The sequence below is a fragment of the Onychomys torridus genome, chromosome 1 (genome assembly GCF_903995425.1).
Source record: "Onychomys torridus chromosome 1, mOncTor1.1, whole genome shotgun sequence".
Taxonomy (NCBI): domain Eukaryota; kingdom Metazoa; phylum Chordata; class Mammalia; order Rodentia; family Cricetidae; genus Onychomys; species Onychomys torridus.
Window position 1 is genome coordinate 48082581 of NC_050443.1, and position 20716 is coordinate 48103296.

The 20716-nt window shown below is 46.7% G+C and overlaps 1 protein-coding gene across 3 annotated transcripts in view; it reads left to right on the forward strand.

The window, feature by feature from the left end:
* Positions 1-16083, forward strand: part of Ttc23 (tetratricopeptide repeat domain 23) — a 99480-nt gene extending 83397 nt beyond the window's left edge. For 2 of the 3 annotated variants that reach the window (XM_036169592.1, XM_036169600.1), the window contains exons 10-12: positions 11582-11623; positions 14467-14549; positions 15395-16083. In XM_036169592.1, coding sequence (XP_036025485.1) covers positions 11582-11623; positions 14467-14549; positions 15395-15509 — 240 coding nt within the window. In that variant the 3' untranslated portion in view covers positions 15510-16083. The remainder of the gene's footprint in view (positions 1-11581; positions 11624-14466; positions 14550-15394) is intronic. The other variant, XM_036169608.1, reaches the window with a different exon arrangement.
* The last annotated feature ends 4633 nt before the right edge of the window (positions 16084-20716 follow it).

Here is a 20716-nt window from a genome sequence, read left to right on the forward strand (position 1 = left end):
TCCCTCCTGCACTGCTGTTCAGTGGAAGTTTATAGTGGCTTGTTTGGGTAAGGTGGCATCACTTTTGTGGTAGATTTAAGCAAACATTTGGGGGTAGAGTAAAAGAGTTCCCCTGAAATACAGACATTCAAAAATGAGTTATCAGTCAAGTTTGATCATGCAAATATTGTAAAAGTTTTCGTAGTATAACTTACTAAGTGTTTCTCGTATTATGGTCTTCATGCATACCCGGTTCATGGAGGGATTCTTTTGTGTTTGTTTCCTTCTGTTCTTCTTTTGAACCTGGAGTTTTTTGTTTGTTGGTTGGTTGATTTTTTATGTAGCTGGTATAAGGTCTCATGCTATCTCTTTCCCAAATACCTGTAGCAGAAATGCACTAAATACTGGCTTGTCCATCACCATTTCATCAAAGAGCCCAGCACAGCCCCAGATCCAGGCTTAGGATGACGCCTCCCCCACACACTAAATTCCCACGTGCACTGGAGCTTGTTTCTGGATTTCTGTCCCGTTCTGCTAATCTCCTTTTATACAGGTGCCAATATCTCACGTGTTTAGTTACAGAGATCCTGTGGAATGATTTAATGTGAGATAGGACAAGACAGCCCTCATGGCTTTCCCGGTAAAACATCAGGGGTCTGGAAACTTGATAGTTTTTCTACATGGTTTTTATAGCTATATGTGTATCCTATAAAGAGTTCATTTTTATTCAAGTATTATTTATAAATAATTTTTGGGGAGACTGACGTCCTTATGATGCTGAGTCTTTTACCCGAGAACAAGGGCTGCCATCCCGTTTGCTCACGACTGCTTTGTGTCTCTCATGAACATTGACAAGTGTCCCGTCTCTAAGTTGTGCATGTTTTTAAGTATTTCTGTGCATTTTATTATCACTAATGTAAGTGGAGATTTATTCGTTATTACGTATCTTTACTTATTTTTGTATATCTAAGGATTACTGGGATTTCTGCTTCAATTTATAACCTTTCTAGCTAGCTTAGTTTTTTTATTGCTTGGATTAATTTGAACACTGAGTCTCTTAAATTTTTTAGAGATACTGTTATATCATCTGCAAACAGACATAATTTTACTTTATGTTTCCAATTCCATGCTCCTCACTCATTTCTTTTATCTGATGCTGTGGCTCACAGGGGCAGCACAGTGGTGGACAGTAGTGGAGAGAATGGGTCCCCTGTCTTCTTCCCAATCTTACTAGGAAGGACTCCAGGGACTCTTCACTGAAGAGATGCGGACTTTAGAACTAAGGTCTATGCATTTTGTCATGTTAAGACTTCTAGTTTCCTGAGTCTTTAAAATTAGAAGTAAATGTCAATTTTATCAGTTTTTTTCCCCAGCATTAGCAGAGACTCATCACATGAGCCCTCCCAGATTCAGTTCGTACAATGTATGTTATTGTCATGCTGAGCCATCCTTGCATTCCAGGAATAAATCTTCCCCCTTGGTCACATTGGATTATTTTTCTAAACTGGTGATAGCTGAGTCTATCTTACATTATTGTAATAGAATGGCGGGGCCTGAGGAATTCATGAAGAATAAAGGCTAGGAAGTTGAAAGTCAACTTACATATGACAGTAACCTTTCTGTTTTGTTCATTCAAATGCAAAAAAACAAAAACAAACAAACAAACAAACCCCAGAAAGGCAAGAGACAAAGGGGGAAGAAAAATGAGGAAGACTGAAGTCAGTCTTCTCGAAGAACTCCCATGATAGCCGCACTGACCCAGTCATGAAGGTAGAACCTCCTGGGACTCCCTTCCCAGCCATGTTCCTCTGGGAGTGAAATAATTTCCAATAATTTCCATGCTTCTCAAGGAAAACTGTCAAGTCATAGCGGATACAGAATCTGCTGGCTAATATTTACTTTAAGGTTTTTGCACTGTTACTTGTATGCTAGATTTAAGTATTAATGTTGCATTTGCTTCAGAAAATGATTAGGAAATCCACCTCTATATTTTATATACCAAAATGCATAGTGTTGGAAAATTTGTACATTCTAGGAGACCCTTTGGGCTGGTGCTTTCGTTGTGGAAAAAAATCCTGTAAATTTTTCTCTACTTATTCTGCAAAAAGTGGGCTATTAAAACTTTCTATTGGTAATTCAATCATTTGGGTAAATAATAGTTTCTAAGTAATTAACTATTTCATTTACACATTTTTATTGATTGGTATAAAATTTGAAAAGTAATCTCATGCGTTTTTCAAATTTCCGTTTTTGGTAGTTGCTTCCCACCATAGGTTTGGGACAGTTTGATGCGGCAGGCACAGATGAGATATCATTTTTCATCTCTCTAGCCCTTGCAGCTTACACAGTCCGCAGGGAAGGGCCTGGGCGCTGGCATGTGAAGTCGGTGTGTCAGACCACACTGCTCTTCGGCAAAGCTCGGCACTTCCCTTTGTTCCAGTGATCGGCAGGTCCAGGTCTTAATGCTTCTGCATCATGGTCACTGTCCTGTCATCTCTGGACAGTGTAAGCTGCAAGGGCCCAGAGATGGGTCTGTCAGCTTCCTCAGGAGGCCGCAGGTCCTGCTGCGGCTGATGCTGCAACACTCCAGAGGGCTGAAAATGGGCTCAGCTGCAAGAAAATTTCAGGGCCCATCACCCTAAAGCCCACAGTGAAAGGTGACTTGGGTTTGAACTCATTAACCATCATCCTGACAGCAGTAACTCTGATGCGCTAAAGCTCTCTGGCCATCTGCAGGCATCAGGGACCAGTGGGGACTTGTGTGTGAATGCTGTTGTGCATACTGTGGTAGGGGCAGTTCTCATTCCCCACTTCCTCTCATCTGAGGACATGACTGATTGCCCTGTTGAGGCCAGGACACAGACAGGGACTTTAAACATGCCTTTGTCGTTTGCTGCCTGGAGCTTCTCAAAGGCTGTACTTAGCACCGGAGCCAGAAGCCTTCTAACAGCGGCTAGCTAAGTGTTTGTCTTGTTCTTATCACGACAGCCCCCCCTCTCTGAGTTTTCATCTCAGAAGCCAGACTCCACCAAGTGTGGCATTTCCAGATGTACCCTCCTGTGCTAAATGGCCCAGGTGTGAGCCCAAGGCCATGCTAAACAAGAAGGCTCCAGAAACACAGCAGACAGCGAATTGAATTACCAGAAAGGAAACTGAATTATTGATCTGTCTTTTAAAGGCATCTGCCTGCAGGGAATAATGGAGAACTCTGTGGGCTCCAGATGGAAATTTCCACAGCACAGGCCGTTCCCTTTGGCAACATAGAGACCTGTTTTGATCTAGGATGGCACCATTGCTCACATTCTCACCCAGGCCAAAGGCTGCAGAAAGAGATGGCCATTTCCTAGGTCAGTAATATCTTGGGAAATACTGAAGTTCGCTTCAAGTCTGGCTTTAATCTGGCCTCCCTACTAAGGACAGTCATTGGCAGGGTTCAGCTTATTACTTCACTGTGTCACAGCTATCAGCTTTATAAATCCCTGTAAAAGAATAAAGTCCTCAAACCCACTCTAATGGATCTTTCTAAGAACAAGCTGGAGCATGGTGTGTTTTATAGGACATAGACAAGAAAATCAATGCCGACACGGTCTCCCCTGATCCTGCATCAACACTAGCGAGCAAGCCATGCTGTCCCTGGGCTTCTGCAGTCAGCCAGATCCTCCTAGATGGCATGTTTCAGGAGCAGCTTGAGGACCTGCATTGCCCAGATCTGCCGGTGTCTGCTCTTCAGTGGCCACAAAATTCACTTTCCCTTTGCCTATTTGAAATGTTGTTGCTGCTGCTCTTGGATATGCCAGGAAATACAGAGCCAGATTTAGAGTCCCTAAGGGGCCTCCTCGTGAGCAACCTCATTTTCATGTGCAGATCCTGCTTTTCTGTGCTCCTGGCTTCCCTAATTGTCTCACCAACACGTCGTGGAGGTGTGGCTGTCCACTTTCTTTAAAGAGAGGAAGGTCTGAGCTGGGAAGATGGCTCAGGGGTAAAGTGCCACAAAAGCAGAAGGATCAGAGTTCAGATTTCCAGGACTAACGTAAATCTGAGCATGGTAGTGCATAATTCTAATTCTCCTAGGAAGAATTGGGACTCATGGCTAGGGAAGCCCCTGGAAGCCCTGGGCCCACTATCCTGGAATGTGCAGCCTTGAGCGAGAGACTCTGCCTCAAAGAAGTGGAAGATGAGGACCAACTCCTTAGGTTGTCTCTAACCAGTGCACACATATCATGGCACACATAGACCTGTGCTCACATATGCAAGTGTGTGCACCACACCTACACACCTACACCCCACACATACACATATACATACCACACATACACACCACACATACACACCTACACCCCACACCTACACACACACATACATACCACACATACACACCTACACACATACACACATACATACCACACATACACACCTACACACATACACACCACACATACACACATACACACCACACATACACACATACACCCCACACCTACACACCTACACACATACCACACATACACACCTACACACATACACACATACATACCACACATACACACCTACACACATACACACCACACATATACACATACACACCACACCTACACACATACATACCACACATACACATATACATACCACACATACACACCACACCTACACACATACACCCCACATCTACACACCTACACACATACACACCTACACACATACACACATACACACATACCTACCACACATACACACCTACACACATACACACCACACATACACATATACATACCACACAGACACACCACACCTACACACATACACCCCACACCTACACACCTACACACATACCACACATACACACCTACACACATACACACATACACACCACACATACACACCTACACACATACACACCACACATACACACATACACACCACACATACACACATACACACCACACCTACACACATACATACCACACCACACACATACATACCACACATACACACCACACATGCGTACACACAATGTTTTTTAAGAGAGAGGAAGGTCATAATGGTATTGATTTTTCTTAAGCTCCACTCCGCAGTGGAGAAGGGATTCTGGAAGAGCCTTAAGGCAGGAGCTCTTTGAAGATGTTTGTAAACTGGCTGGTAGGAAACTGAGAACTGACATTCCAAGGAGTCAAGGTCATTCATTCTTAACTTGCTGCGGGAAAACCGTGGATTCTCCCTTGCCTGTGGTAGCCTCGAGGAAATGAGAATTCCAGGTCTGCCTCAACCCCCTGGCAGCCCAACCTCTGTGTTTGTTGTCTCCTAGAAAACAGAACACAGTGGACCCAGACTACCCACTGACCGGTCTGTGTTCCTTCCTGATAGATTAGCAGGTGCACAGCACCTTAGTTCCTCCACTGGCATCAAGCTGTATAAGAGATGGACAGACACAGACAGAGAGAAAGGCCAAATCTCCAACTGTGCAAATTGAGTGTAATCTTCACCAGGCCGAAAGGGTAATGGCTAGGAATGGCAGGGGCCAGCAGTACAGGGTCCAGCAGGAACCCCATGATTGCTGAGCTCCACATCAGCAGGAAAGAAGGCAGCTCAGGGGCTCAGTGGCGTCCATGGCCTGGCTCTCCACATGAGAACTGAAGCTCTGCTGTGTGGTGGTTGGGGTGGGGGGTAGCCCGGTCTGCTTGGGCAGTGAGTCCTGCTGGTGCCCTTGTTTCCTAGATGTCTGTGTTGCAGTTGTCCTGGAGAAAGACGATGGTAGATTCCTCCAGGACAGTGGCCAGGGGATGGAGCAAAGTCCTGGGGGAGTCAAGGGATATCAATAAAGACCTAGAACCCACAGCACTTGACAACCTGGAAGTGAGGAGAGGAGGTGTCGCGGATGACATCCATACCCGTGACGAGCACCAGGAAATAGTCAGGGATGACTTCCGCCCTCCAGTCCTCCTTCATCTTCCAGTTCCCTCCGCAGCCAATGCCCCCTTCTCACCTTCCCTGTGATTTTCACACTGGAGGCTCCCGACCCTCCCATCAGTGTGTCTTCCCCAGGCCACAGGCCTATTTGCCTTTGTGGGGTGGGAGCTGCAGGTGTGGGGAAGAGAGAGACAGACCAGGGAGTGTAGGATGCATTTCCCCCAGACACCCGGCATCCTTCTCTGTGAGACCTCCGCCCTTACCGCTTCCCTGTGACCTGCACCAGGCTGTCTCAGTGGTCCACGAATACTCCGCCATCTCCACACGAAGACCTTCGCTGTCCGTGTGCCCTCTAACACCGCCATACCCTTTACTCTTTCTCATGGCCCCATGTTGCTGCTGCTTTGATTGTTCCTCCTCCTCCTCTGCCCCTCCTCCTCTTCTTCCTCCTCTCCCTCCTCTTCCTTTTTTTAGTTCTTAATGAAAATTATTATGATTGTGCCATGTATTTTTAACTAGCTTGACTTTATCTATTTTGTTTGCATGTATATATGTGTACCATGTACACGCCTGGTGCTCACAGAGGCCAGAAGAGAGTGTGGTACCCCCCAGAACCTTAGTCACAGATGGTTGTGAGCTGCCATGCAGGTGCTGGGAACTGAACCAGGGTTCTCTTCTCTGTGAGAGTAGCAAGTGCTCCTAACTGCTGGGCAGCCATCTGTTGATGTTTTGTCTCCCTGTGTCTCTGGAGGCTCTGAAGAGTGTGACTCACATCTGGCCAACTGCTGAGGCCGGCACAGGGCTGCTGTACTGCAAACAGTGGATTCAGGAAGGATCGGATGTGGAGGAAGCTGTGGGGTCAGGCAGGACAGGCTGCTTTCTGACTGACTCAGGAAAACCAGGGCCCACCCCTGACCCTGTCGCCATGGCGCTGGCTGCTGAACTGTTTCCGGTGGTGCTTTCAACTCCCCAAGTTAATCTCCCTCCCTGCCTGGCAGCCATTAGTAAATGTACATATGTCACCATATCTTTAAGCATTTGGGACACTTCACATCTGTGTACATTAAGGTTTCTAAAATCTCCTTTTCTCTTAATATGTTATACTGTGTGTTGACATGAACACAGGCACAATTCCTGAATTTCTGAGTCATTGATCCTCTAGCGAAGCAATAATCTCGCATCAGATAATGTGTGTGAAGTGCAGTGATTTGGGCCCAGGCTGGGCAGCCAACTCAGCCAGTGAAGTACTTCCTGCCTAGGCATGAGGACCTGAGGTCAGATCCCAGTACCCACATAAAACTACAGGTGACTTAATTTGTAGTCCCAGTTCTGGAGCGTGCTGGCGAATTTTCTGTCAGCTTGGCACAACTTGGAGTCATTTGGGAAGATGGAATCAGTTGAGAAAACATCCCAACTAGATTGGCCCAAGCGCAAGCCTGTGGTGCATTTCTTGATGGACAGTTGATGGGGGAGGGCCCAGCTCCCTATGGGTGGTGCCACCACGAGGCTGATGGATCTGGGTGCTGTAAGAAAGCAGGCTGATCGAGCCGTGGTGAGCAAGCCAGTAAGCAGCACCCCTCCATGGCCTCTCCCTCAGCTGCTGCTTCCAGGTCCCCGCCCTGAGTTCCTGCCCTGACTTCCCTGGACAATGCAAGGTTAAACAGACCCTCTCCTCCCTGAGTAGCTTGTAATCAGTGTTTTAGCACAGCAACGGAAATCTTAAGGCTTGAAGACAGAAAGCTCCCTGGAGGGGCTCTCTGACCAGCCATTCTAGACAGTCTGTGAGCTCCAGGCTCATTGAGAACTTATCTCAAAAGGTAAGTGGGCAGAGATTGAGGAAGAGACCCAACATGGACCTTTGGCCTCCGTGCACACGCACCCCCCTATTCACACACAAACATGCACAGCACACACACGGAATGGGAAACAGTGAGCACAGCTCCTCAGCATTAGAGTGGTTTAAAGAATTTCCCTTTCTCATAGCAGGGAGGTCCATCTTGGTGCACGCCTTTAATCCCAGCACTCGGGAGGCAGAGCCAGGCGGATCTCTGTGAGTTCAAGGCCAGCCTGGGCTACAGAGTGTGTGCGTTCCAGGGGGTGGGGGAAGAATTTCCCTTTCTCTGGCTTTGTTTATCATTTCATACAAGGAAAACACTGCTAATAGCGTGACAAGTTGGCTTGGCCTCTTGCCTGGAGTGACAGACTTTTCTTTCTCAAATTTCTTTCTTGTCATTAAAATGATTCCTTCGCTGGAGCCCTGGCTGTACTGCCTCTGTTAATGAAGAGGCCGCCATGTTCCATCTGCACTTTCATTATCTGAATTCCCCCTAGAGAAATGATGATGTAATTCCCAGACCCTCAGCCAAAGAGCAAGGGGTGATGGGAGACACCAGAGATACCACCAATCCCCTTCAACATCTGCAGTGCCCCTGTGGAAGAATGCCCCTGGGGCATAGCTGCCTGTTTTCAGAGATTCCTCCCCAATAGATTTCCTTGTGAGTCTGCACATGTGAGTTGTTTTTTTAAGCCAGTATGTAGATCAGCTAACCCCCACTTTGTAGCTACCCATAAGCCGCCTCCTGTCTTCACTGGGAAGGGTATTAGCTCAAAAGCACAGAGGCCAGACACAGCTAAGAAGGCATCAGGCTGGTGGCTCCATCTCAGCTTCCTGGGCCACTTAGGAAAGTCAGCTTCCAGGCTCGAGATACCTCTTCTCTTGCTCCGTGAGTCACTCCTGGAGAAAGCAAATAGCAAGCAGCAAGCATCTTCTACCCCGGGGTTCACCTGGAGAGCAAGTCTGAAGGTTCTCGATGCTGCTCACAATGGAGCTTCCTTAGTGGAGGCTTCAGCAGAGTCAGGCCAGAGCCAACTGCATCTCAAAGAGGCCTGTAAGGGACTGGAGACATGGCTCAGTCGGTAAAGTGTTTGCTCTGTAAGCTTGAGGGCCTGAGTTCAGATCCTCAGCACCCACCTAAAAATTAAGGTGTGGTGGTACACACTTGTAATCCCAGCACTGGGGAGGCAGAGACAGGGACATCCTTGGAATCTGCTGGCTAGCCAGGCCCTATCTCAAAAATATAAGATGCAGAGTGGTAGAGAAAGACATGTGATGTCAACTCCTGGGCTTCACGTGCACATGCACACATGTACTCGCACACCCACAATCATACCCACATGTGCATACACACATACATACACGCACATGAACTCCATAGAAGAACTTTCGCTAACTCATCTGCTTGTTCAGTGTATTTACCCATTTGTTTTCTTCCATGCCAGAGACAGTGATAGGGCCGTGTGAGCAAGACAAACTTGGCCCCTTTGGGAACTCTGCAGGTAGGGAAAAGCAGGTGTTCCCTGTGTCTCTTGCCAGGGAAGAAAAGCTCTCTGTCTGATATTTAAGGAAGATGAGAAACTCTTGCAACCCATGTATATAAACTAGAGAATAATAGCAGCACAGTGGCTTCCTAAAATTCCACTGGATACTTGCAATTCCAGTTTATCCTTTAAAACCTTGAGAAGTGCCGTTTGTGGCTGTATAAAGACGGGTACATCGGTCTCTTGTTACAATAGAGCACAGGGCACCTTTATTCCAACGGAGACTACTCTAATGCCAAGGCCTGAAGGCCCTTCCTGTAGCTCATCCAGATGTCCCCAGTGTTTCAATTAACATTTATTGACTTGGACTGGGTCATAGTTTCCATTTTTAACAAAAGAATCAAATCACCACACTGATCACACACACACACACACACACACACACACACACACACACACACACATTTGAGCATATTCAGCTAAGTGAAGCAGAACATTGAAGAATTCAATTTGCATTTCTGAGGTAAATATACAGCTATTAAAACAGTTTCAAGCACAAGCTATAATAGGTTATTCCTATTAAACCAGTCTTTCGGTGCACGGCCCACTGAGTGTGACCCCAACGGGCTTCATCCCGCAGCTATCACTGCTGTATTTTTATGGAGTCTTTTTTTTAACTTCCTTAACAGCCATTCTCATATGGGGGGGAGATGTGGCTCAGTTGGTAGAATGCTTGCCTAGCATCCCCAGCACCACATAAACTAGGCATGGGGGTGAGGGGGCACTCTGTCATCTCAACCCAAGGAAGTAGAGGCAAGAGGGTCAGAAGATTAAGGACATCCTTTGCTACACGGCCAGTTCAAAGCCATTGTGGGATAAAGGCAACATTGTCAGAAAGAAGGATGAGTGAGAGATGGAAGGGGTGAGGGAAGGAGGGAGGGAAGGAGGAAGAGAGAGAGAGAGAGAGAGAGAGAGAGAGAGAGAGAGAGAGAGAGAGAGAGGTGTTAGCCGTCAAGGAGCAGTCTGTTGAGACTGTAATAGCAGAAGATCAGTCTCCTCCCATGAGGTCGCCTTGGTTAGGAGCTTTTGGTTTGTGCCGTGGGTGTCTCAGTGCAGGAGGAGGCTGGTAAGGCTGCTCCTGTCCGTGTCAGCATGGACAGACGGGAGGGAGCAGCGACGACTCTCCAGCCCTCCCGGCTTCAGACATCATCTCTGGAGAGGGCTGTTTTCTGAATGTCGTTTTCATAACTTTTTCCTAAAGGATGACTTTCACCAGCTGATGTCAGTGAATATGAAGCATCATTATGCTATTAGGACATGTAATTTAAAGGTTGTTTTTAATCTTTAAAAAGGTTGTAATTTGGAGAGATTTGGAAAATAGAAAACAGTATAAAGAAAATCCGGAATTTCCCCATTTTTCTTCTGCTTAAAACGATTTCAAATCATTCTATTATAGTGTTATTTAATATATGAATCAGACTGCTATAGATAAAGTATGGGTTCATTTTAAAGAAAAATAAAGTCTTTGGTCATATATTAATACTTTTATTTCTTTTTCAATGCATTTGGGTTGTTGTGTTTTGTTTTGTTTTTATTTACCTAACATATTATATTAGTGTTTTACTTAGTTTTGTTTTTTTTTTTAAAGATGGCCTCATGTAGCCCACACTGACCTCAGACTTCGTATGTAGCCAAGGATGACCTTGATTACTAATTCTCCTATAGTGTTGGGATTACAGGCATGCACTACTACTACCAATGTGGTGCATGGGATCGAACCCAGGGCTTGATACATGGTAAGCAAGTACCCTACCAACGGGGCTAAATCACCAGCCCAAGCCAAATGATCAGAATTCCAAGGTCATCCTCCCCTACAGAGGGATTTTGAGGCTAATCTGGGATGTTAAAAACAGGAAAAATATCTGTTGAAGTATACAGATGGACTAGCTTTTACTTCCCAGGTTTCTGCCCTGCCACTTTGGGTGCTGGAATCATCAGTAAGCCTAGGTAGGGGCTAAGCTGGTGATCCCTGTCTCCTATTTGACTTGCCTTTGCATCTAGTCAGCTGGAATTGTAAGGAAATGTCTTTTGTGAGGACAATAGCCCTGGGGTGGGACATCTGTCTCTACCAAGAAGAGAAGCATCTTGGGGAGGGACCTCTAGGACTTGTTTGTTGGACAGAGTCCCAAACTCATCCCCTCTCCTAACTCTACTCTGCCCCCTAATTTAATGCTGCCAGAGAAAGTGATCTGAACAGCAGGTCTAGAAGGAAAGGACCCCTACCATAGCAGAGCCTGGGGGAATTTGCCTAAATCTTATCACTTACCTTCTCATTCTTCCTGGGAATTTGTGACTGTTTACCCAATTGTCTCTTCCCTAGGGACTTAGGGGCCAGGGAGAAGAGACTTCAAACACCAAAGAGGTAGGATGGAAATCCCACCCGTGTTGTAGAAGCTTCTAGAAGCCATCTGTTCAGCAGAGTGAACTGAGACCTCATCAGACTGTCTCAAAGACTTATGCCGTTGTCAGTAAAATCCTAATGCTGCAGCAGATGAGTTTAACTCCAGGCGGTGCTGGCTTCAGCTGCTGTCAAAAGAGCTGCTGCTTGGAGCACTCGTCAATATGTAAACAGGGATGTCTGGGTGCCTCTAAAATCAGACCTGCTCCCTTCAACCCAGCGAAGGCCTTCCTGCTCATGAAGGAGAGAGAGAAATCAGGTTCTGGTAGGAAGAGCAAGACCTTAAGAGAGACCTCAGGCTGCCTGGCAGGGGGAGGGGACACATGCTTGTCCATAGACCCACTGTCCGTGTCTCGGTGACTCCCCTCTCTGCCCCGCTGTGTAGAGTAAGCAAGGGTGAGAGCCACCGAGGCCTCTATGTGTCGCCTCCCACACTGAGGACTGGAAGAGTCTTCACGGAGTTATCACAACTGTCAAAAGCATGTCCTACAACTCCACTCAAAACGATGGCCCTTCCTCAAGGTCCCTAAAGTTGTAAGGTCATGTGGTGTATCTGTGGGCTGAAGTGACCCTGGAAAAGTCCTTGGAATGAGAAACCTATTGTCAAGGCCAGGCTGAGGCCCCTGGGCAGCTTTAGAAAGGCCAGGGTGTGTTGCATGGAGGGTCTGAGACCCCTGCGTTAGCAGAATTTGATAGGAACTAAATAAAATAGGAGAAAGAGCTCACTACTTCTTCATGTAGTTAATTCAACCAAGAAACAGGGAGTCATTTCTGTTATTTAAAAAAATAAAATTCCATCATATTCATGCCTATTTTTTTTATTTTTTTCTATATTTATTTATATCCTCCACAAGAGCAGAGTCACATTCTCAGTCTTCACGTTGAAACTTGAACCCACACTCAGGTAGCCCTGAGATCTTCCACGGCTTCTAAAGACAAAGTATTGGGCCGTGTGCACCCTCATTTTCTTAAAGACCTCAAATTGATCCCCAGGTGCGAATGGATGAATGTCTCCAGTCCATATTTCTTTCTTTCTGATTCAAGCGGTTTAACCAGGGAGAAAACCTTCATCTTTAAAATGTGTTAAGAAATAGTTCAGCTATGCAGGAAAGCATTTGTGATGTGAAACAAATGCCCTAGAACTCATGATTCAAAGTAAGAAAAGACAAAGCGCACAGATGAAGTCCTCTAGATAACTACCGTCTTGAATCTGACATTGTTCCCATGCTTATGGTTGGATTTTCAGGTTTCAAGCTTCACATGATACTCCCTGTGGTCATGCACTTATTTGCAATTCTTTTTTTTTTACTTTTTAAATTATAATTTGATATTCTACTTTAGTATATCCTTGTTGTTTTTACTGTGTATTAAGTAATATTATTGGTTTTTATTTTTCTCTATTGAAACTAGATTTTTTTCCCCTCACGTACTGTATACTGATTACAGTTTCCCTTCCTCTGCTCCTCCCAGTTCCTCCCCACTCCCCCCACATCTGGGTCACTCCTTTTCTGTCTCTCATTAGAAAACAGTCAAGCATATTGCTCTTTACTTAACTCTTACTTAAACTTTATTAACTATCACTGAAGTGTCTGCAGAGGCTTATACCAACTTAAATACCCACTGTCAATGTACATGACTTCATAATGGTTCTTGTTATTTCTTCTGTGACACCATCCTGGTAGCGTTGGAGCATAATTTTTCCACTTGTTACAAGGTGCACTCTTTAGTTTTTGTTTGCATTTCCAGTTATTAGTGAGGCAGGGCCGGCTTATTGGCCAGTCTCCTCTCAGCTCTCCCAACAACTCTTCTATCTTTTGATGACTCTTGTACCAGGAGGTCCTGCCATGGTTCCTCATTACCTCTTAGGAACCCTCAATGCGTTCTGAATGCTAACTCTTGGGGAGGTGCACTGCAGATACACACACACACACACACACACACACACACACACACACACACACACTTTGTTCTTTGCTGATGATTGATCTTCGCTGGAAAACTGTTGGTCATGTTCATACAGCCACTTATATTTCCTCAGCAGTTTGTTGTGGGGAGCTTGTCTCGAGAAGTCGTCTCCTACCTCAGCCCGGAAGGCTGTTGTTCCTCAGCGTTTTCACAGGAAACCTCCAAGTTCTACATTGCAAATTCAACTCTTTAAATGTTTCAGGGTTGAGTTTTCTGCCTTGTAGGAACTACGTTCCATTCTCTCTCATTTGCGAAAGTGTGGTCCTAATGCTCTCTCTCCTCTTCATCACTGGCCATGCAAAGACAGTCCATTGGCTACTGAATACTGAGACCCCGCCTTCCCCATTGGTCTGCTTGACACCCCAGGATGAAAGACGTGCTGCCTTTATCACTCTAGTTTTACAGAGGGCGTCAGAGCAAAACGCTCCACCTCATTCTTCAGACTGACCTTGGCCATTTTTAGAATTTCTTTATTCTTTTTCCCTTCCTCAACTTTGTCCTGACTGGGTATAAACAATAAAATGCCAAAACTTAAGCAAAAGAAGGAAATTAAGCAAAAGTCAGCCAATGTACTTGCCTGGCTTTTTAAAAACCCTACCTTTAAATACATGCTTGCACACAGAAGGTTCTGAAGCCGTACTCACACTGTATGTCTGTGTCCTGGATCCCTAAGAACACCCAGTTTAAAGGTCAGGCTGTCCCTAGAGAAGTCCCCAGAGAGCACCGATTCCATCACAGCATGGGTCTAAGAATGAGGCATTCATTCTTTCTCTAGTTCAAAGGACACTTTATTCCCCTGTGACATTTCCATAACCTCATGATGACTCCTTGGTGTTCTACAGTGTGTTCAGATTGAGACGTTCTTATATGGATCGCAGGACAAGAGGACCCTGGCCACCCAGCAGACCATAGACACACTGTCCAAGTGAGTCAGCTTCCCTTACGTTTTCTCTGAGTAGCATACCCTTCACCAGTCGGAACCTGAGGTTGGTACTGGAAGGTTCTCAATGGCTTTCCACGGCTTATATAGTTAAATGTAAGAATAGGTCCTCTGAGGAGCCAGCTATAAAACATATGCCTTGCCCCAATATTAGAAAGGAATTCACTCTTGGAGAATGTTGAAACACACTCTGGCTTCCATCCTCACATAGACCAGCCCCTGCAGGTTTAAGTGCCTGCTGGAGAGGCTGGAGCGGCTCTGCCCTGGGCTTACCTCAGCTCCTGGAAGGGGGTGTCAGAGGGGGGGTGCTTGTTGCGGGGAGTGTCAGAACGATAGCTTGAAGACTGGTCCTGTGTCTTTTCTCGTCAGAGAGAGAAGCTTGACACTACCTGGAAGGGCCCCCATTTCACAGAGCAGGTATTCCCTGTGAGAGCCTATGGGCAGGGGGTGGGGGTGGGGTGTCAAGTCCAAGTCAGGAGATTACAGAAGTGGCTTCATTGGAGGCACAGGCCAGCCAGAAAGGGTACCATCCCCCTTTAGGGTGGCGTAGGTGGGCCAAGAAAGCCTCCACCAGCACCTGACAGACTTCCCCACTTTTGCCACTACCCACCCCCCCACACTGACCTACCTCGGACCTGACTGCCCCAGCTCAGTGAAGGTGGCTGCGAGGCACTCAAAGAGAAGAAACACTGCTTTGTGTGGAGGCTCCTGTGCCATGATTCTCCCTCACCTGCATCCCTTCCTGAGGCTCCTTCACAGCGAGCGGCTGAGGCTGGTGGGAACTGTGCTGATCTGAGGGGCCACACTCACCCATCTTCTTCTGTCTACAGGATCTCTGAGGCTGCCCCGAAGCCAAGGCAAACCCTGAAAGCCAAGGCAGCATTCTGCGCCAGTGTTCCTCAGCACGCTGTGCCAGGGAAGGCCAGGCACATTGTGGCAGACTGATTCCCCCGGCCCCCGCCGCCACAATGTGCCCCAAAGAAAGCTTTGAGAAAGACTTGGCACCGCCTTTAGGATGCTCTCCAACTAGCAGGTGGAATTTATCAGTCACTGCAGATTTTTAAGGCTGTTTGCTCTAGCATGAATCGTCCACATCTGCACTGTGGACGACGCCCTTCAGGGTGATCTGGTGCTTTGGTTATTTTTATTTGTATCACTTTGATCGTTTCTCTCACCAAGGAGAATTTCCCGTCATCTCTACTGTGCCCGACTGTTCCAGAGGTGGGGCCTCCCTGCTGGAGAGAGACTGAGGCTGATTGCAAGCAGGACCGCCCCTGGAGCAGTGAGACTGCACACAGCCTTCCTTGTCGGAAAGTCATAGGAACTGGGAAGAAATACCAATAAAGAGAAACTTTTATTCTTTGTTGCTTATGTGCTTTGAATGGCGACTGGAGCTGGCCAGGCGGCTCTGTGACCGAGCGCCTGCCTGGGCGCCACGAAGCCTGTTCCGGTTTGAAAGCAGAATGCCCCTCATGGACTCATGGGTTTGAATGCTTGGTTCCCACTGTTGCGAGGCCTTGAAGTAGGGGTCTGGTTGGATGAAGTGGGTCCCTGGAGGTGGGCCTTGAGGTTTCTTAACCTGAGTCCCACTTCCTGTCTACCCTCTGCTTCCTGACTGCAGACTCAGAGTGACTAGCTGCCTGGTGCTCCCATCATGGTGTGCATGTATGTGTGTGTGTATGTGTGTATGCATGTGTATACACAGACATGAGCATGAGCTACACACACACAAACACACACACACACACACACACACACACACACACACACACCTTCCATCTAAAAGCCAAAATAAACCCTTTTGCTCCTTGCTGGCTGTTTGATTGTAGCAATAAGAAAAATAACATGGAAGATGGGCTTTGGGAGCAGGTCCACTGCTGTGGTAGGCCGACTATTATTTTTGGGCATTAGGAACTGATTTGCAGGAAGAATATGGAAAAGTTTGGAAATATGGGCGAAAGCCCCTAGCATGCTGAAAGCAGATCTTAATGGGCCACCCTGGTGGGACCCTAGAAGAGCAGAATGTTAGAACAAATCCTGACAATGGAGGAGAATAAGAACCGTTAGGACCTGGACTGTCAGCCATTTGTTCTACATCATAGCAAAGAGTCTTTCTGCATTCTGCACGTGTTCCAAGGCTCACATAATCCCGAATGTAAAGGAATGGGCTCCTGTTCGGTGGATGAAACTCTTAGATAGGAAAGCATTCAGGTGTGGTGTGGTCACTGCTCACTGTTCTTCTCCAGAAAGGGAGACAGGTGGAGCTGAAGACATAGAGGGCGTGGCACTTGGTGGGGGAAGGGGTGAATTTGAACTTGGAGAGAAGGGAGGTACAGAAGCAGCTTGGTTGTTAAAAGGATTAGCTGTCTCTTTAAGGAGAAATCTAGTGCTCTGCACTCTGTCTCTTTAAGGAGAAATCTAGTGCTCTGCACTGGGCCAAAGGCAAGCTGTCCTGAGGTCAGAACCCCACCCAGTAAGGGTTCCAATTCTGGAAAATGAAAACGTATTTGAAAGGAGCTGAGGAAGGCTTGATGGAGAAATCAGGGGTCCCTGCTTTGAATAGAGGCCTGTGCAACAGTGGTCCAAGGGGCCATCCTACATCTCCAGGCGGACAGCATTATCCACACAGTACTGGTTTTAAAGATGCAAATGTGAGGGAGGGAGACATTGGGAGTTCGCGTTGAGGTTCTGAAAGACGCTGGGGCCACTGTGTGAAGCTTCGACAGTGAAGCCCAGATTGTAATGGAGACCTCAGGATGTCAGAGATGCCAGGACCACACATGCCATGTTGGCTGAAGGAGTCTGCAGCAGAATCATACTTCCCTGTGAGGGGCTGTGTATGCTTCAGATTGCAGAACTGTAGGGGCAGGTGCACCCAAGCTCTTGAGAGCCCAAATGTTCCATTGTGAGCCTCAGGTGCATAGAGCTAACGGGTTTGGTTTTTGCCCTGCTGAGTTTTGATCTTGCTTTGGTCTGATCTTCCCTTGTGATGGTCCCATTCCTCCCTTTTGGAATAGGGAAACTTACTCTGTGCTATCAATGTTGGAAGTATGAATTCCATGTTGGACTGAATGCATTTTGAATCAGGAGATGGCCATGGGCCCATGGAGGCAGGGGCAAAATGCTGTGGCTTGAATGTGAAATGTTCCCCTACAAAGTCATGTTTGAACATTTTGTCCCAGGTTTGGGTGGGCCTTGAGGTGATGGATGCCTGACTAGAGGAAGTGGGTCAGAGGAGGTGGGCCTTGAGGTGATGGATGCCTAGCTAGAGGAAGTGGGTCAGGGGAGGTGGGCCTTGAGGTGATGGATGCCTAGCTAGAGGAAGTGGGTCAGGGGAGGTGGGCCTTGAGGTTTCCTAGCCCCACCCCCACCCCATCTACTCTTCCCTCCAGACCCTGGATACAATGTAACCAGCCACCCTGCCTTCACTGCCATGACCGGGATGGATCCCCTCACAATGCTGGTTTTAGCGCTGAGTAACTGTACCTTGGCACCCTCCTCCATCCTGGGCAGAATGGATGGCTGTCTCATCTTCCTGCCAGGTCTTCCAGGCTGTGATGCCATATTAGCACCACCTGTCAGGTCTCCACTTGGACACAAGCTAGCTAGTTAGCTCACGCTTTCTAGTTTGTACCTATAGCATGGAGTTCTGAAACCCAGGTTGGCTTTCACTGGAGTCTGAAAGAACCACACGAAAAGCGGCGGGAAAACATTCTCATTAGGAACAATGCAGATTTTTTTTCCCCTCAGATCTTTATTTCTACACATTCTTGTGACAGTTCCCTTTGTAGGGAACAGGTTAGCAAAATAAGCTTCTTAGATAATTCTAAATAAACACTTTAAACAAACTATCAAAACAACCAGTGGAAAGCCGACATTCAGTGTCTTGTAGTCTCAACAATAACAGACTGGGAGAGACAGGGCGTGTCCTCACCCTCCCTGCCCTACCTACCACAGTGTTGATTTGACTCCAGAGTGACTGCTTTCAAAAACCTCAGGGAGCCTTGGGGTGGCGTGCTACAGTGCTACAGTGTCACAGATACAATCCCTGCCCTTGTGACCTGGAGACCAAGTAAGCAATGACAGCTGAGGACTCCTCCATCTTGGTTAACACTTCAAACAGAACACTGCCTTGCTGCGCATTCCAGCTTAGCAATGAAAATTAATATTTAATACGAAGACATCTGTTTTTTCAGAACAAGTAGAGGTGGCCATGATATTTATAACCTGTTCATACTAGCATCCATGTGTAAGTTCATGGACTAAGACAATGGCATCCAGCTAAGCCCACTTAGTCTCATACTAAACTCCACATTGTCACTCTGTCTCCTGTCATTACACCAAGGCTGTCACCTCGACCACATTCTAATAGATCACTCAGACTTGCTGATGATAGTAAAAATCCATCAGTGCATCCCTGGCAGTATTAGAAATGGCAGGCCAAGGCAGTAACTTCTGTAACAGGCTGACACCCAGGAGTTCATTCACATCTGCTTCCCCCCTCTACCCCAATGCAAGGTGTTTGCAAAGCAGATCACCTTAAGCCATGCTGCATTTCCCTTCCACTTAGCAACACAAAACACTCACTCTCCTTCGCCCAGCTGCTGGAACCAGACGGGGAGATGTGCCCCATGAGACACACAGGAGGGAGAGAGACCCTCCTGTACCCTGCTCCTCCCCTCCCTGAAGATGGCATCACCTCAGGTCCTTCTTCCTCAGTGCCCTACAGGCTGGTCTGTGGCCTGGGTTCAAAAGCACGGCTCAGACATATCAGAGCTGCTATTCTGTGCTCACAGAATACTGCATTGCAGAGGCTATTTTTATGTGATGCTCAATCTTCAGCAATGGGAGTTTTAAAAACAATATCCACGTGTAAAAGGACAATTCCAAATGAGCACACTCATCCTATTAAACCCAGTGGTGCCCAGCTGTGGTCCATGAGGGTCGGGGTTTTGTCATCTGTCAGAGCCTGTCCTGGACGCCTCAATGCCGGTTTGCATGGGAAGCACCTGGTTCTTTCCGCTAAAGACTTAAATCCCCCACCCCTCATGATTTCCCTTCAAAGTGCAAAAGGCTTTTCTGAGGTTTGTATGAGCTGCTGCCATTCTATCCTGCATTCTGGGTGCTCAGAAAGACCTCCAGCCAATGAGAGGTGAGTTTAGAATCACTTGTTTGGGAAGCACTAGCTACTTGGTGTTTCTATATTCTTGCCAGGACCAATTCGCCAGGCCAGTTGCAGTCAAAACATCTGTGCTCTCTTCACTGCCGACACAGCTGCCTCTTACCAATGAGAGTGAATGGTCTGCCCTTATATAAAGGCTACAGCACACAGGCTCAGAACACAGCCCCTAGCCCAGTGGTTCTCAACCCTCTAACACTTCAATCCCCCAACCATAAAAGCATAACTGTAATTTTGCTACTGTTATGAATCATAATGTAAGTATCCATGTTTTCTGATGGTCTTAGACGACCCCTATGAAAGGGTCATTCAATCCCCATGTTGAGAACCACTGCCCTAGCAGCAAGTAACTACTCCCAGAGAAGTGTTCTGCTGTCTCACAGCCTACTACTGTAAAGACCCAAATGACGCCATGAGCAGTTCTCAGTTGGCCAAGCCTGTGGCCATGCTGGCAAATCTGTACGATCAGTACAGTCACATGGATCTGAAGCATCAATAAGACTGCAGCTGTGATTTCCATAAATAACTCGAAGCCCTCTTTTTAAAACTGTTCTGTACATAGGAAGCACATTCATTCAAATTGAAAATAATTTTCAATCTCTGATAAGTAACTTTTCCTTAAATCATCTAGGAGATTTTTTTTAAACATAAAGTCTTGCTTGCTTTCTATAATTTTTTTTTTTTTTTTTTTTTTTTTTTTTTTTTTTTTGGTTTTTCGAGACAGCATTTCTTTGTGTACCCCTGACTGTCCTGGAACTGCCTCTGCCTCCCAAGTATGGGATTAAAGGCATGAGCCACCACTGCCCTGCCTGGCTAAGATTTATTTCTGTTTTTATTGGTGTGTGTGTGTGTGTGTGTGTGTGTGTGTGTGTGTGTGTGTGTAGGTTTGTGCACATGAGTGCAGGTGCCTACAGAGGCCAGAAAAGAAATCGGATCCTCTGGAGCAGGAGTTACAGGTGGTTGTGAGCTACCT